General features: G+C 44.2%; 1 protein-coding gene across 1 annotated transcript in view; it reads left to right on the top strand.

Annotated features, from left to right (window-relative positions):
* The window catches only part of LOC136587754 (integrin beta-3-like), a 69,251-nt gene that overhangs the window by 30,770 nt on the left and 23,665 nt on the right, over positions 1–14,816 (top strand). The window contains exons 5-10 of the mRNA XM_066586512.1: positions 931–1,093; positions 1,171–1,332; positions 1,470–1,565; positions 2,617–2,706; positions 3,330–3,464; positions 7,411–7,840. Coding sequence (XP_066442609.1) covers positions 931–1,093; positions 1,171–1,332; positions 1,470–1,565; positions 2,617–2,706; positions 3,330–3,464; positions 7,411–7,840 — 1,076 coding nt within the window. The remainder of the gene's footprint in view (positions 1–930; positions 1,094–1,170; positions 1,333–1,469; positions 1,566–2,616; positions 2,707–3,329; positions 3,465–7,410; positions 7,841–14,816) is intronic.

Below are 14,816 nucleotides of genomic sequence, written 5' to 3' on the forward strand. Positions count from 1 at the left end.
AGTGGACAGCTCCGATCCTACTCCAGGGGCCTGGCTTGGCATTACATGCAAAGTTCCCATTGAAGTGAATGGACTGTAATACCAAGCCTGATCACTGCAGTGGGAATGGAGCTGCAGAAATCATATCAGTGCACAAGCACCGCGGCCCAGTGAGCATCTGATTAGCAGGGGTCTAATGTGGCAGACACCCATCGATCTATTATTGATGACCTGTGGATTGGTCATCAGTAGTTTATAACTGAACAAGCCCTTTAACCCTTTCCAATCCACTGTCTGACGTCTGAAGACATTGTGATTGAAGGCTGTACAGCTTATGATGTCGGAAGACGTCTGGCAGGGTATTCTTATTTTATATTACTGGCCACTCTGTTGTCGGGTGCCTCTCCAGCATGTCCAATACCGCAGTACTGACTCTAGCCAGCAGGTGGCACCATTGCATAATGGCAGAAAGAGAAAACCCCCTAGAAAACCCTGAATCTAAAATTGGATTGCAAAGGGTTAAAGTTTTTGTGTTCCCATATCCGTCATCTACAGTCCACAATGCAGTAACTTGAGGCTCTTGGGCCACAAATGCAAAAAATGTCTGGTTTCTTCTCCTAGACTTGTTCATGGGTCCTGTCTGGTTTTGCAACTCAACTCTATTATGTCAGATCAGGTCAGCTCTATCATATCAACTCAACTTTACCGTGTGCCATTTATAATACTGGTGTCATCTTATGTAGTAGAGAGGCGATTGGGCCTGCCCCAGCAACCAGATCTGGTAGTGACTGTACACATGCCTATAGATATCCCTATACCATCATATTTGTAGGCAAGTAGGTGTTGGGTTATGCCACCTCTTAGCCTTCATACAATGTTGCCTTTTATGGCGCCTGGAATATCCTAAAGCTTATCATTCTGTCTAACCCCAACTTTCTTTTTATGGCTCAGCATTGATACGACCTGCTTGCCCACCTTTGGTTATAAGCACGTCTTAGGCCTCACCAATGAGGTGAAGCGATTCAACGAGGAGGTTGGAAAACAGAGTGTGTCCCGCAACCGTGATGCCCCCGAGGGTGGATTTGATGCAGTTATGCAGGCTGCAGTATGTGATGTGAGTATGGCTAGCCAATGGGGGATATGAGAATGAGCGGGCAGAGAAGGGTGATAACCGCTCACTTTACTCATCAGGAAAGAATTGGCTGGAGGAATGAATCGTCCCACCTGCTGGTTTTTACTACAGATGCCCGGACACACATTGCTTTGGATGGAAGACTTGCTGGCATTGTCCAACCCAACGATGGGCATTGTCATCTAGGAGCAGACAACCATTATACGCTATCAACCACCCTGGTAAGGAAGAAAGGACGGATGAATGCAAACTACATTCCTAAAGATAACTTCATCTCACACTTGGCTGACTTATCTTAGTGTCCTCCAATAGTTGTGCAACTAATATACTGTCATATATACTTTCCTCTCCTCCCTAGGATTACCCATCTATTGGCCTCATGACGGAGAAACTCTCACAGAAAAATATTAATCTCGTCTTTGCTGTCACAAATGAAGTCCTGGAACTCTACAGGGTGAGTGCTGCGTCTATGTAATAATGCTTGGGAGGAGAAAACGTGTAGTAGTAATAATGACTATAGTATATAAATGGGAAAAAATTGCAAACTTCTTCCAAAAACAGCGCCACACTTGTCCACAGGCTGTGTGTGGTATCACAGCTCAGTCCCATTCACTTCAATAGAGTTGATCTGCAAAACCAGACACAACCTATGGACAGGTATGTGAGTAGAAAAGCAGACATGATCTTCCAATTTCCATACAGCCCTTTTAACTGATGGAGAGTCTTGCAGCTCATACTCGTCTTGGCTTGCTCTTGAGTCCTCTCCAACCCCCTCCTTACCTAATGATTGACATTTACAAGCCACAGAGGACGGCGCAAGAGCCAAGACCAGTATGAGCTGCAAAATTGCTCATCGGAATGCTTACAGCTGGTTAACATGCAGCATGTGGCGCGAAGGCTGCATTATCAGATAAATATAAGATATCATTGCATTTCTACCCTTGGCACCTGTCTATTGTTAGGAATACTAAATGGGCGTCATATATGAAGACAAACTTCCTGCAAAGTGCCAGTACTTGACCGTTAGCTGTCTCCGCCAACACTCTTGGTTTACCGCTAATTGCCAGTTGCACCTGGAATTGAAATTGGAGACAACAGTAAGTCCAGGTAGCAAGCAGTAATGGCGGTAGCTAACGCTCATGTACTGCCACTTTTATGGAAACCTGATTGGATAATAATGATGTATATCTAAGCAGGGGTGGGACAAACTCTCCTAGTGCCTAAACATGAGCTTTAGAATGCATCTCTCAGTCCCCAAATTTCAGTATGGCAGTAATTGGATGGACAGCCATTGGGATAACAGCTGCCGGCCTCATCCACCCACCACCATTGTCACATCATCTGATTCATAAATTGTGTCCTCCCTTCTATGGTGCCTTAGACAACTACCTACTCCTTGTACCGGCCCTGCAAATTTGTTTGGCAGTGCATACATGATACCAATACTATAACCGTTCCCTATATGAACTTCCTTTGAAACCTTCATCTTCATGCATTTCTCTTAGAAATACAGTGACTTAATTCCAGGGGCGACAGTAGGCTCATTATCCGGAGACTCCAGCAATGTTATCCAGCTCATTGTGGATTCCTATGAGGTAAGTCTCTGCAGCATCCTTTCAAGTTCTCACAACATTTAGATCAGTTGCCTATAACCTGTAGCTCTCCAGCCGTTGCAAAACTAAAGGCCTCCATACACGTAAAAGAAAAGTTAACCAAACCCAACTGGCTGACTACCGGCCTCCCAAGTCTCCCCTGAAAAATGATGTTGTGGGAATGAAGGATGGGGCATGTTGAAGTTTATATGCCCAATCCTTTTGTTCTTACATGAAAAAAAAGCTGCTGCCAGAGGTGTGTGGTAGCAGCTTAGGGCCCTTTTACATGCAATGACCTGTTGGACGCAGTAACTGAACGAAATGCAAGCAAGTTATCGTTCGTCCTTCCTTCAGTCGATGCATACATTTACACTGAGCGATAATCCTTCAGATTCCCATGGGATGCGGGAATCTGAACAATTTAACAGCCCGTGTAAAAGGCCCTTACCTTACGCCTTCCATTGAAAACACACGCACATCTGGAAAGCCACCAATTTGAGACTACATTATGGTTCACAAGACAATAATAGATGGATGATGTCAACACAAAAAAACCTTTTAATGGAATGCAAAGTATATATGTAGACACTGAGATGTATTTTATCTCCATTATTTGGCGAGCACAGAAGATTCGCTCCAAAGTAGAACTAGAGGTCCGTGATCTGCCGGAGGAGCTGTCGCTCTCATTCAATGCCACCTGTACCAACAATGAAGTCACACCGGGTCTGAAATCCTGCTCCGGTCTGAAGATTGGGGACACGGTGAGTTATGACCCACCCAACAACCATCCCATGTTCTTGTAATTTAAACTGCCAAAATAACCTTATTAGTCGTAAGTAATAAAGTTGGTTGTAGTTGAGAAATACCACACTTGCAAGACTTTTGCACATGGGAGGAGTTTTTGCTCATTGATGGATAGAATTATAGAATGGTAGTTGGAAGGGACCTCCAGGGTCATCGGGTCCAACCCCTTGCTCAGTGCAGGATTCGCTAAATCATCCCAGACAGATGTCTGTCCAGCCTCTGTTTGAACACTTCTATTGAAGAACTCACCGCCTCCCGTGGTAACCTGTTCCACTCATTGATCACCCTCTAATATCTGATCTGTGTCTCCTCCCTTTCAGTTTCATCCCATTGCTTCTAGTCTTTCCTTGTACAGATGAGAATAGGGCTGATCCCTCTGCACTGTGATAGCCCTTCAGATATTTGTAGACAGCTATTAAGTCTCCTCTCAGCCTTCTTTTTTACAAGCTAAACATTCTAAGATCCTTTAACCGTTCCTTATAGAACATGGTTTGCAGACCGCTCACCATCTTGGTAACTCTTCTCTGAACTTGCTCCAGTTTGTCTGCCTTTTTTTTTAAAGTGGGGCGCCCAGAACTGGACACAGTATTCCAGATGAGGTTTGACTAAGGAAGAGTAGAGGAGGATAATTGGAACGTGATCTAGACTCTGTGCTTCTCTTGATACATCCCAGAATTGTGTTTGCCTTTTTTGCTGCTGCATCACACTGTTGACTCATGCTCAGTCTATGATCTATTAATATACCCAAGTCTTTTTCACATGTGCTGCTGCTTAACCCAAGTCCTCCCATTTTGTATGTGCTTTTTTCATTTTTCTTGCCCAGATGTAGGACTTTGCATTTCTCCTTGTTAAATACCATTCTGTTAGTCGCCGTCCACTGTTAGCAACTGTCCACTTTCATATATGACACCCACATGTATAATCTACTAGGACATATAGACAGGGTTGGTCCTAAAGAAACACCTCTGATGAGTTCGAATTATACATGGCTCTGGACGCGACTCAAATATGTCTTATATTGACATTGCAGTTTTCTGCCGTACCAGATTCCGGCATGATGTGACATTACTACATATGTAGCTTGTTCTTTTATGTACTACTTTCCATATTAATACAATAAACGCTCGTGTACACATTTTTCTTCTTTACGACATCCTCCTGTTAAGCTAACCACATCTCTAGAAAGAAAGAATTGCGCAATGTCAGATTTGATTCATGTCTAGAGATAACAACAATCAAATGTTCTGCCAGCAGCTGTAGGATTCTGCATAATACTTTCTGTTAGGGTACATTCACATGGGCAAGAAAATAGCGCCACTTTTGTGCGTTGCGAGTTGCACCCGAGAATGTCGGGCGTGACTCACTCTCACCCGTGTGAACGCACCCTTAGCATAAAGTCTCCACTGGCGAGCGACACCCAATTTCTATATGTTGCTTCTTTATTGGATGTGATATTACCAAGAGTCTATGGGGAGCTAACTTGGGTTCAGTAGGGCCATGGAGTCTGTAATACGGACCATAAATGTGGAGTGAAACCAGGTATAGACCAGGGCTCCTTGGTAATTCGATGTGCCCACAATTTGGACAAAAAGTGTTGGATATATACTAATATAGTCCTGATGCATTACTAATGCAGCGCTGCGATCAGGCGCACATATTACGATGCATTTCTCAATGATTTCCCTGGTATCGCTGGAAGGTGGATCATGTGTTTTCAATATGTTGAATCTTGAGGTCTGTTGCAGCTACAAGTGCAGAATTTTATATAGCGCCGGCTTATCCTGCAGCATTAACTGTACAGACAGGGTTACACGTCAAGATTACCATCTAGATTTTATGTCACGGACACGCCGTGGGGCCAGGTGGTTCCTTATAACCACAGTTGACTTCCCAGAGAAGTGACATTACAGTACAACACTGCGCTTCTGCAACCATCAGAATGGGGGCAAGAGGGCTTCCCCAGAAAGATCGGGCTTAACTATTCCCAAGGGGGCTCGGTAGTTGGCCCTCTGGTAAAGCTAACTAGGATGTACCCAAGGTTGGAGACTTGCGGGGAGGCTGTGGTAGGACCATAGATCATCCTACCTGGTTTGCAATGAAGTTGCAGCAACCGCAATTTCTTCGTCAAATCCTTGGGCAACCACATGAACTGGTTTTCTTTACTGAAACAGACCAAAATAAATCAAGCAGTCTCTTAGTCTTTCAGAAGGGACCTAGCTCGGTGGTGTGCTTGCTGAAGATGACCCCCATACCGTGCGCACTACTAAACTCGTTTTCAGCGATGCTTCAACTATCCCCTGGACAACTACTGCAGTGACTTGCTACTGCTCCCTCGACCTCCAGCCCCAGAGCTCTATTAGGGGTCTCTCTCTCTTTAACTCCTTTCGCTTTCTGAAGCCATAGCCCCAGTCCATAGCACGTGTCTCCTTCAGTGCGCGTTCGCCAAGACCGAACACCCACTAAAAGGTACACTACTTGAAAAACGTTGTGAAACAAGAATCCAATTAATAGAAGAGCACAACATATTAGGGGCCTATATATCCCTTTATTACCCCACTGACTTACACTTGATCTTATCTATTCTTAGGTTAGCCAGGTGAAGTTTATTGAGGAGTTTGCGGTATTACAGGCCGACCATACAAATGACGGGTCGACAATGTAATAACATGGAGAAGCCGGGTCTGCCTTAGTGGAAGCTACCTCTCTGCTATGGCTTCAAGTAGAGGACTCCCCTTTACGATGGATTTATGTTCCTTTAAGTATCATATGTGCGATCCACACATGCAGAATGCATATACATTATATGGACCCACCAGCTAGCCAAGAAAGCTTTGTATTCTAACATACACTCAATGGTCACTATATTAGAGCCCCCGGCCTTTCACGATTGGAGCTTCGCTGTATGGAGTTTATCCCTGTGACCCCGGAGAGCAGTATAAAATCACAGTTTTCTGTAGATCAGTTTCAGTGTGAATCCACATTATATGGGAAAATCCAGCGACTTCCAACAAGGCCTGGTCACCGGTGCTAGACTAGCCAGGGCCGGGATGTCACTGCCAACCTTGTGGGATTTTCTCATGTGATGGTGTGGAGAGTATAAAGAGAATGGTGTGATCAAGAAAAAACATCCGGCGAAAGGGAATCCTGTGGACGGAAACAACTTGTCGATGCAAAGGGTCAGAGGAGGATGTCAAGAATCATTCTGATGAACAGGTGCTGCACAGTCAGGCAAATTGAAGACAACTACAACGCTGATGCTCCAGCTAACATGTCCGAATGCACAACGTATTGCTCCTTAGCATGGATGGTCTGTAACAGCAAACGTTCCAGCACCATTGTTGTCTAAGAGAATCAGAAAGGTGAGAACCCAGTGGGTAAAAGAGCGCAAAAATTGGATCACTGAGCATTGAAAAACCATTGCCTGATCAGATTAATCCAGATTTCTGTTGCACGTTGCTGATGGGAGGTCAGAATTTGGCACAAGCAGCATGAATCGCTGACCCCTTCCTGTCAGCTGGTCAGATCATATTAGGACCTCCATCTAATTTGCTGCAGCTACAAGAAGCTTCCGTCCACAGGGGCCAATATTCCTGCAGAACTATTGTAACATCAAGTGGAATCTGTGCTATGACGAATTGCTACTAGATGGGGGTCTCCAATAAAGCAACCATTCAGTGTATATTATTTCCTATGTTTGCTGTATAGGATCTGCCTTGAAGACTAAGTCTCCATCTGGATATTGCAATAGCTGCATGATTCCAGCATTTTCCATTAGTATGATGTCATTGTTCTACTGTCCCTGTAAATGTAACCGGTGGCCTACGTTCTCCCAGAAGTTTGGGCTATGATTTTAAGTGCATACCTAAATTTTCCTTTGTACTAATGTAACTATCTGTCCAATAGGTGAGTTTCTCCATTGAAGCCAAAGTACGAGGTTGCCCTGAGGAGAGGGTGAAGACATTCACCATCAAGCCCGTTGGCTTTAAGGACACTCTTACGGTGACTGTGCACTTCCAGTGTGACTGCCAATGTCAGCAGAATGATGTACCCGACAGTGATGAATGTAACAAGGGCAATGGGACCCTGAGCTGTGGGATCTGCCAGTGTCATCCCGGATGGCTGGGACCCCACTGTGAGTGCTCAGAGGAAGAATACGATCCCACCCAACAAGACCGCTGTACCCAAAGTGAGAAAGGCAGCATCTGTTCCCGCAGAGGGGAGTGCGTCTGTGGCCAGTGTGTGTGTCACAACAATGACTTCGGAAAAGTGTGGGGGAAATTCTGTGAATGCGATGACTTCTCCTGCCTACGGTTCAAGGGCGAGATGTGCTCAGGTAAGACATACTCATGTACGGAAGTAGATTTCACAACTGGTGATGAGTAACCGAAAGATTGGTTGAGTAGGAGGAAAGCAACTATCTACAGTGACTAAAGGAGCTTTAACCTCAATGGTACAAGTCAAATAGTGGATAAAGAGATAAACTTAAAATAGACGTAAGTTGTCCAGTTTAGGCTAGAATTGCACAATGCAGTTTTTGAGTGAAAACCAGAAGTTGATCCAGCAGGAAGAAGAAATAGAAGTCCTTTATTTACAATGCATTCAGAAAGTCCTCACACGCTTCCACTTTCTTTTTACATTTTGTTTTGTTGTGGCCTTTACAAATTTCGAAAAACGTTTTTCCCATCATTCTTGTCTCAACACCCCAAAAAAAACAGTTGTTTTTTTTTGTTTTTTTTTTAATATGCACAAGGCAATAACATAGCAAAATGTAATAAAGTAAAAGGGTCCGAAGACTTTCCAAATGTATTGTATATTTCCCATTACTTCCTTCCAGACTTCCTAATACCCCCCCAACTACCTGTGGCCTCTTCATTGAACAAGTACAAAATTTGCCAAAAACATTCTCATATAAAGTCACATTAAAAACATCAAATTGTCGAGAAGAACTATCATGAACAGAGAAAGGCCCGGATGCCCAACTAACAGTAGTACCCAACATGCACCCCAGTTCCATTGTACCAACTCAGGAGATGACAAAACTGTCTAATATACTGGTTGGCTAATTTAGAGCCAGTCCCACGAGTCCGCCCCGGCAGAGCCAACACCCAACAACTGTCCAGATAAATTATTAAAGTGGGGTAGCCATATCGCTGATGAGTCCCTGAAACACCTGACAGATTGTCATGTGCAACCTCCCCGGAGCTGCTGTGACAAAGCCCACCAACTCTCACACCGCTACTAAGAATACCACCCCAAAGAGGGTGGGCTGGCGAACAGGCTGCTTGCTGATCCAGGCTCCCAGAGGGTAATGGTAGACTCCTCCAAACCTCCGTAAGGTACTGTACCCTTCATTCCTTCCCCTTCCTTCTTCTCCTTCCACCAGTTAAATTAAAACCCCATCAAACAACCCCCTCACTAATTTTTAACCCCTTAAGTACTGCAGTATATTATTAGTGATCGAACAATTGCAAGTTCAACTCCCCTATGGAGACTAAAAGAAAAGGTAAAAATTTGTAAAAACTTTTTTTTTATTGTTACAAAAAATAAGAAATATTACAAGTAATTGAAAACTTTTCCCAGTTGTCCCAGCGAAGCAAAACCCTTAAAAATGGCAAAATTGTGGTTTTTTTGTATCCTTTTCAGCCCACTTAGAAATTTTTAAAAGTTTTCTAACACCTTTTTTGAAACGTTAAATGTTACCATAGAAAACTACAACTTGTCCCCCCCAAAATAAGCGGGAAGCTATGTCACTAGAAAGTTAAAGTGGGGATGGAAAGATGAAAAGGGCTGCAGCAGAAAATGGGTTAAGTGGCCTACCATACCCTCCTTTATCATCATGTATTAGATTGGACCTTTTCTGGTTCGTTATATTGTTTTTTAATAGCTAGATCTTTCATATTACAAAACTTTTTTTTTTTGGGAGGAGGAAATGGAATAACCCTCTACAGTCATTGTAGATACAAGACTCGGTTTGTAGAGATGGCAGTGATGGGCGTGGTGGCCCGCTCAGGTTTATGATGGGAGTTGGTGACGTAGTCGTCTTGTGTAACTCGTCTGTGAATATTAGTAAACATTATAATCTCCCTCGTCTGGGACATCGGATTTATTCTAATCTGTATAAGACAACACGGTGAGTCGGCTCCTGATTCACCACCATTATATTACCACCTACGTTTCACTAATCATTGTGGTGTTGTGACGGGTATTTACCCCTGCAGGGCTTGGATTCTTGCCGCCTGGTTCACCGCTCACCTTCCCGCATTACAACAGCTCATCTGCAATCGTTAACAAAACTGCAGATGACGGATTAACCGCTGACCATGGCTAATCCTCCTGATTTCAGTGTGAGTGACATAGTCAGCAAGCAGAAAAGTAGTTTGAGGATTGATGAGTAACTAGGTGGCATTAAGAGATTCGTCAAAGAGGAAATACCTGTCCGAAAACTCTACGTACGTACAGTATAATGACATACTGCAGCTCTGGTTCAGTAGTTTTTATGGCTAAATCCGGTTCAATTCAATATACAAAAGACACATATAGTCGAGTCATTATTATGACCACCTTCTACTTTCAACGTCGGTGGTGTATGGTCCATGAAGTTAGTGACGTGTGGTGGGCTTGGAGGGTATGTAAGGTGTGCGAGGGGTAAAAGGCGCAATTTATCAGAGTTGCAAAAAGGGATAATTATTGGCTTTTGGGCCAAGGTTGGCCGTATTTCTCAAACAGTTCAACTAGTGAATTGTTCTTATGCTGCTATGGTGGAACTGTATCATGAGTGGACAAACGGTCCCATTGGGATTAACCAACGTGGAAACTGTGGAGCACCACGTGCCAATGATGTGACAGGTGAACGTTGGCTACGAAGGTGTGCAAGGGCCAACTGATACCCTACAGTGGAGTAGCTCATCATGTGAATGAACCAGGGGGCTACTAGACGTGTGTCTAAAACAACAGTCCAGTGAACCCTACCGCATACAAAGCTCCGAAGCAGATGGACGGTCACTACACCTATGCTGGACCACCAATGATTGGCAAAGGGTTACCTTCTCCGATGAGTCCCGGAGCGTAGTTGCACCTAAACGAGAGAAAGATCTTCCCCTTCGCCGATTTTCAAACTCTGCGCCAGTTTGAAAAAAGAGGCGGGAAGATAGGTGCCGTCCGATCTACGTGTGGGAAAGATCAGGCAGCACCTTTCTTCCCGCTATTTGTTTTTTTTAAAAAAAAGGACTCAGTGCTAAACCATTGCTGTGTCCCCTTCATTCTCAGGATCACAAGGGGTCCCAGACACCCGAGCCCGACCAATGATAAAGTGATGGTATATCCTACCAATATGCTACCACTTTATAAACTTGGAATGTTCCTTTAGCTCAGTTTCGCACAAGCATATTGTAACACGTCCATAATACGGACCTGTAAGGGACCTTTCACATGGGACGGAATAGGCCACATGACACACCTGAAGTCGCAGTAAATTCTGCACCAAAATCTGGAGGCTACCTGTGGATTTTGATGCAGAATTGAAATTGGCTTAAAACCTGCCTGCCATTCCGCATGGAAATTTGCAATTAGATTTGCAGATTTTGGTGTAGAATTCTGCTGCTTGTTTCCAATCTGGTGCACTTATCAGAAAATTTATAACAAAAACTGGCTGTATTCACATGCTGTGTTTGTCGCAGCGCAGCTTTGATGCGGCTGTTTAAAGGGGTTGCATGTAATAACCCCGTTGCCAGTATTATAAGCCAACCCTGGCTGTGCAGAATAATATCAGTCCCTATGACCTGAGTATTCACTTGGGCTAGGTGTGTCCACTGCCTATCAATCACTGAGATCTCAGGGCTATTTGAAGAATGTGGAGCGTGCACGGACCTGCAGCTACAATGGTATTTCAAGCGTTCTACTTCGACCTTTTACTCCATAATTCTGCAACATTTGACATAAGAAATAGAAGTTCTCATTTATGGACACACAAAGGGCTGTTGAAAAATTACACATTAGAGTCCTGGTCTTTTCACGATTGGAGCTTCCCGGTATTGATATTAGACCTGTGACCCTGGAGTGCAGCATGACAAGTTTTCCATGGATCAGTTTCAGTATGAATCCACATTAAACGGAAAGATCCAGAGATCTGAGCGTCTCCCAGCAAAGCCTGGTCATCGGTGCTAGACTATCCGGAGCCAGGATGTCACTGCCAACCACGTGGGGTTTTCTTGTGTAATGGTGTGGAGAGTATACAGAGAATGGTGTGATCAAGGAAAACATCCAATGAAAGGGGATCTGATCCTGTGGATATAAACAACTCGTCACCGAAAGGGGTCAGAGGAGGATGTCAAGAATTGTTGTGATGAATAGGCGCTGCAAAATTAAGAAAATCGTAGCAAACGCTGGTGCTCCAACTAATGTGTTTAAATGCACAACTCATTGTTCCTTTGCACAGATGGGCTATAACAGCAGATGACCAGTTTTAGCACCATTGTGTCTAAGAGAAAGGTGAGCCTCCAGGGTGCAAAAAGCGAAAAAATGGTATCACCGAGCAGTGGAGAAACATTACCTGGTCAGATAAATCCAGATTTCTGTTGCACCGTGCTGATGGGAGGTCAGAATTTGGCACAAAAAGCATGAATTGATGAACCTTTTCTGTCAGCTGGTCAGAACATATCAGCACCTTCATCTAATCTGCTGTAGCTGCAAGAAGCTTCCTGTCCGCAGGGGCCGATATTCCTGCAGAACAATATCATCCCATACTGGAATTACTGCGGTTCTGAGGGCCAAAAATAAAGTGGCCATTCAGTGTATATCAACCAGAATAGGAAGCCACAAACAGGTGGAATCTCACAATTGAGAAGAGTTTACGTGCCTATTTCCCCATGATAACACTTGCTGCTCTGGCAGTTCTGTACTGTCATCCTAATCCATGTCCAAATGCTAACTGCGACTCAGGATGTAGATGGAGATTTGCACCCATATATGGGACTGAAGAGTGTTACATTGTTAGCAGCTCTTCTAGTTTGTGAAATAACGGGAAAAGCTGTTTTCTAGTGGAATTTCCTTAGTGCTGATCATAGGAAAAGGTGGAGTTCTACTAGAATGACCGGACTGACCCTGTTCTAGTAATTGGCCAAGTCATTTAGAGCAGCTCCCACGCCCTTGCCAATCATCACCCAAAAAGTAATGATTCTGTGTTGCAATATAAAAACATCTCCTCTGTTTAGAACAACCAGTTACCAAATACTCTTGTGGTCACTTGTGCGCTGGAGGCTCCAATTAAGATTTCATCATATCTAAAAGGAAAAATAGTCCTGCATGCTGTTTCTCCAGTCAAAACAATGGTGGAATCTGAAAGACCCCAATATAAGTTGCCTGTTGAGTGCCGTTGGTGTCCATCATGCAACGAGTCCCGAGGAGCTTTGTGGGAAATGTGAATAGAGTCTAACAGTGGCCATACGCTTCACATGGCTGTGGGCTAAACTCTCGTTCGACCAACAGCTACTCTACTTCACCATCACCCATGCATATTCGGCTTGGCCAAGCATGCTCATGTTGGGTCAACGTGAGTAACATACCTAATCCTGAGAACATGCCCAACCCTTTTCTCCCTTGAAGAGAGTCAGGACTCCTCCATGCACACTAGATGGTTGGCCCGCACTGTGAAATCAGCAGGTTGGCCAACATGCTTCTCATGTGTATGGCCACCTTAAGGCACAGATGTAGTAATGGCTAGACTCTGGGCAACAATTTAGTTCACTGCCTTGCCCTGTATTTAGATAGTCATCACAAAGAAGAGTGGCAGTACCTGGGGCACATTCTCTAATAGCTCACCCACCCCTCCTAGTTATACCCCTGATTAAGGCACACCAATATCATCAGATATTATTCCAATAACTTAGTCTATAGTATAAATACTGTATATAAGGTGAATAGGAGAAGGCCAATATCATGAGGCTGAAAAAAGGAGTGCTGGGCTCTGAAAGTGACAAAGGTGATGGATTACAAGATGCTGTAAATGGCAGCCTGTATTCTGTTGATAGCAGGTAATATAATATGGAGCCCCCAGGTCCTGGTCAAAGTGTGACATTCATATTCTATTTTTATCGGACGACACAGGGGCCACTGGGTCCCTATAAACACAATGGCCATTAACATGCAGTTTTTAAAAAATGCAAAATTTGGGTTATTTATACAATTACCTTATATATTAGTTTGCAAGGGAGTAAAAGGGTACCCATACCACAGAAGCAGACTATGCAGATGCTGTGGGATCCTGGAAGAGATGGTGGACCAGCCTTGGTTGGTCTCGTTTCCTTTGCTATTGGGTGATGGGTAGGACTCTTGCTCACCAAGGTTCCTACTGCTGCCTAACACTTTATTCCTAGCAGTATGAACACCTATTAGTTGTGGCCGGCCTCATCTACAGTACGTTGCTTGGGAGTACTGACTTCGATTAACTCTGGCTAATCTGCATTTGGGAGCATTCTTTAATCACAGTTTTCAGAATCCTTGCCGCAGTCGTTTCAAACCCTCTGGGTTGGGGCGTAAAACGGTCTCTCTCAAATGCTCCAGGTAGCAGACAGTCTCTGTTCTCCTCTGCAGACTGTTGCATCTTCCCAAGCAGCAGCTTCCCAACTCCAGACACCACTTTACATTCAGTTCCCCTCCGACAGACACAACAGCACCTATAGTCCTCCACACATCATACTGGGCTCATGAATGCTCCCACAGAGTATGCTTAGTTCCATATAGCTGAAATTTGGTGCAAATTTTGGTGAATATGGTAATATTGGCTCAATTTTTAGAGCAATTCACAGTCCATCACCAAGGCAAGTGTAACTCTATACATGACAGCGAAATGCAAACAATAACCAAGTTGCACACTCTGGCTAATTTAGAGCCAGTCCCACGAGTCCGCCCCGGCAGAGCCAACACCCAACAACTGTCCAGATAAATTATTAAAGTAGGGTAGCCATATTGCCGATGAGTCCCTGACACAGGGACTCATCGGCGATATGTTGTTCATCAGGAGATTATTTCACATAGAAACATTACATAAGGACTGCAAAGCAAAGGCTCATATAGGCTGCTAGCCACTTTCATCAGCTCGTGACAGCAGTAACTTACCCTGTTATGGGGGTGGGCATTAACCCTTTTGCTTTTATGACTAAGGGACCTTTCAAATGGGATGGCATTGGTTCTGACTGTTGGCCACAGGCTGCCCATAACTTTCAGCTGAATGGCTGGCAATGTTTACCCATGAGCCTTTTTAGGTGTGGAGTGGGGAGTATTTAAGAATTTAGACACTATTCCCACTAAGCCGT

Source organism: Eleutherodactylus coqui, chromosome 13 (assembly GCF_035609145.1).
Source record: "Eleutherodactylus coqui strain aEleCoq1 chromosome 13, aEleCoq1.hap1, whole genome shotgun sequence".
NCBI classification, from domain to species: Eukaryota; Metazoa; Chordata; class Amphibia; order Anura; family Eleutherodactylidae; genus Eleutherodactylus; species Eleutherodactylus coqui.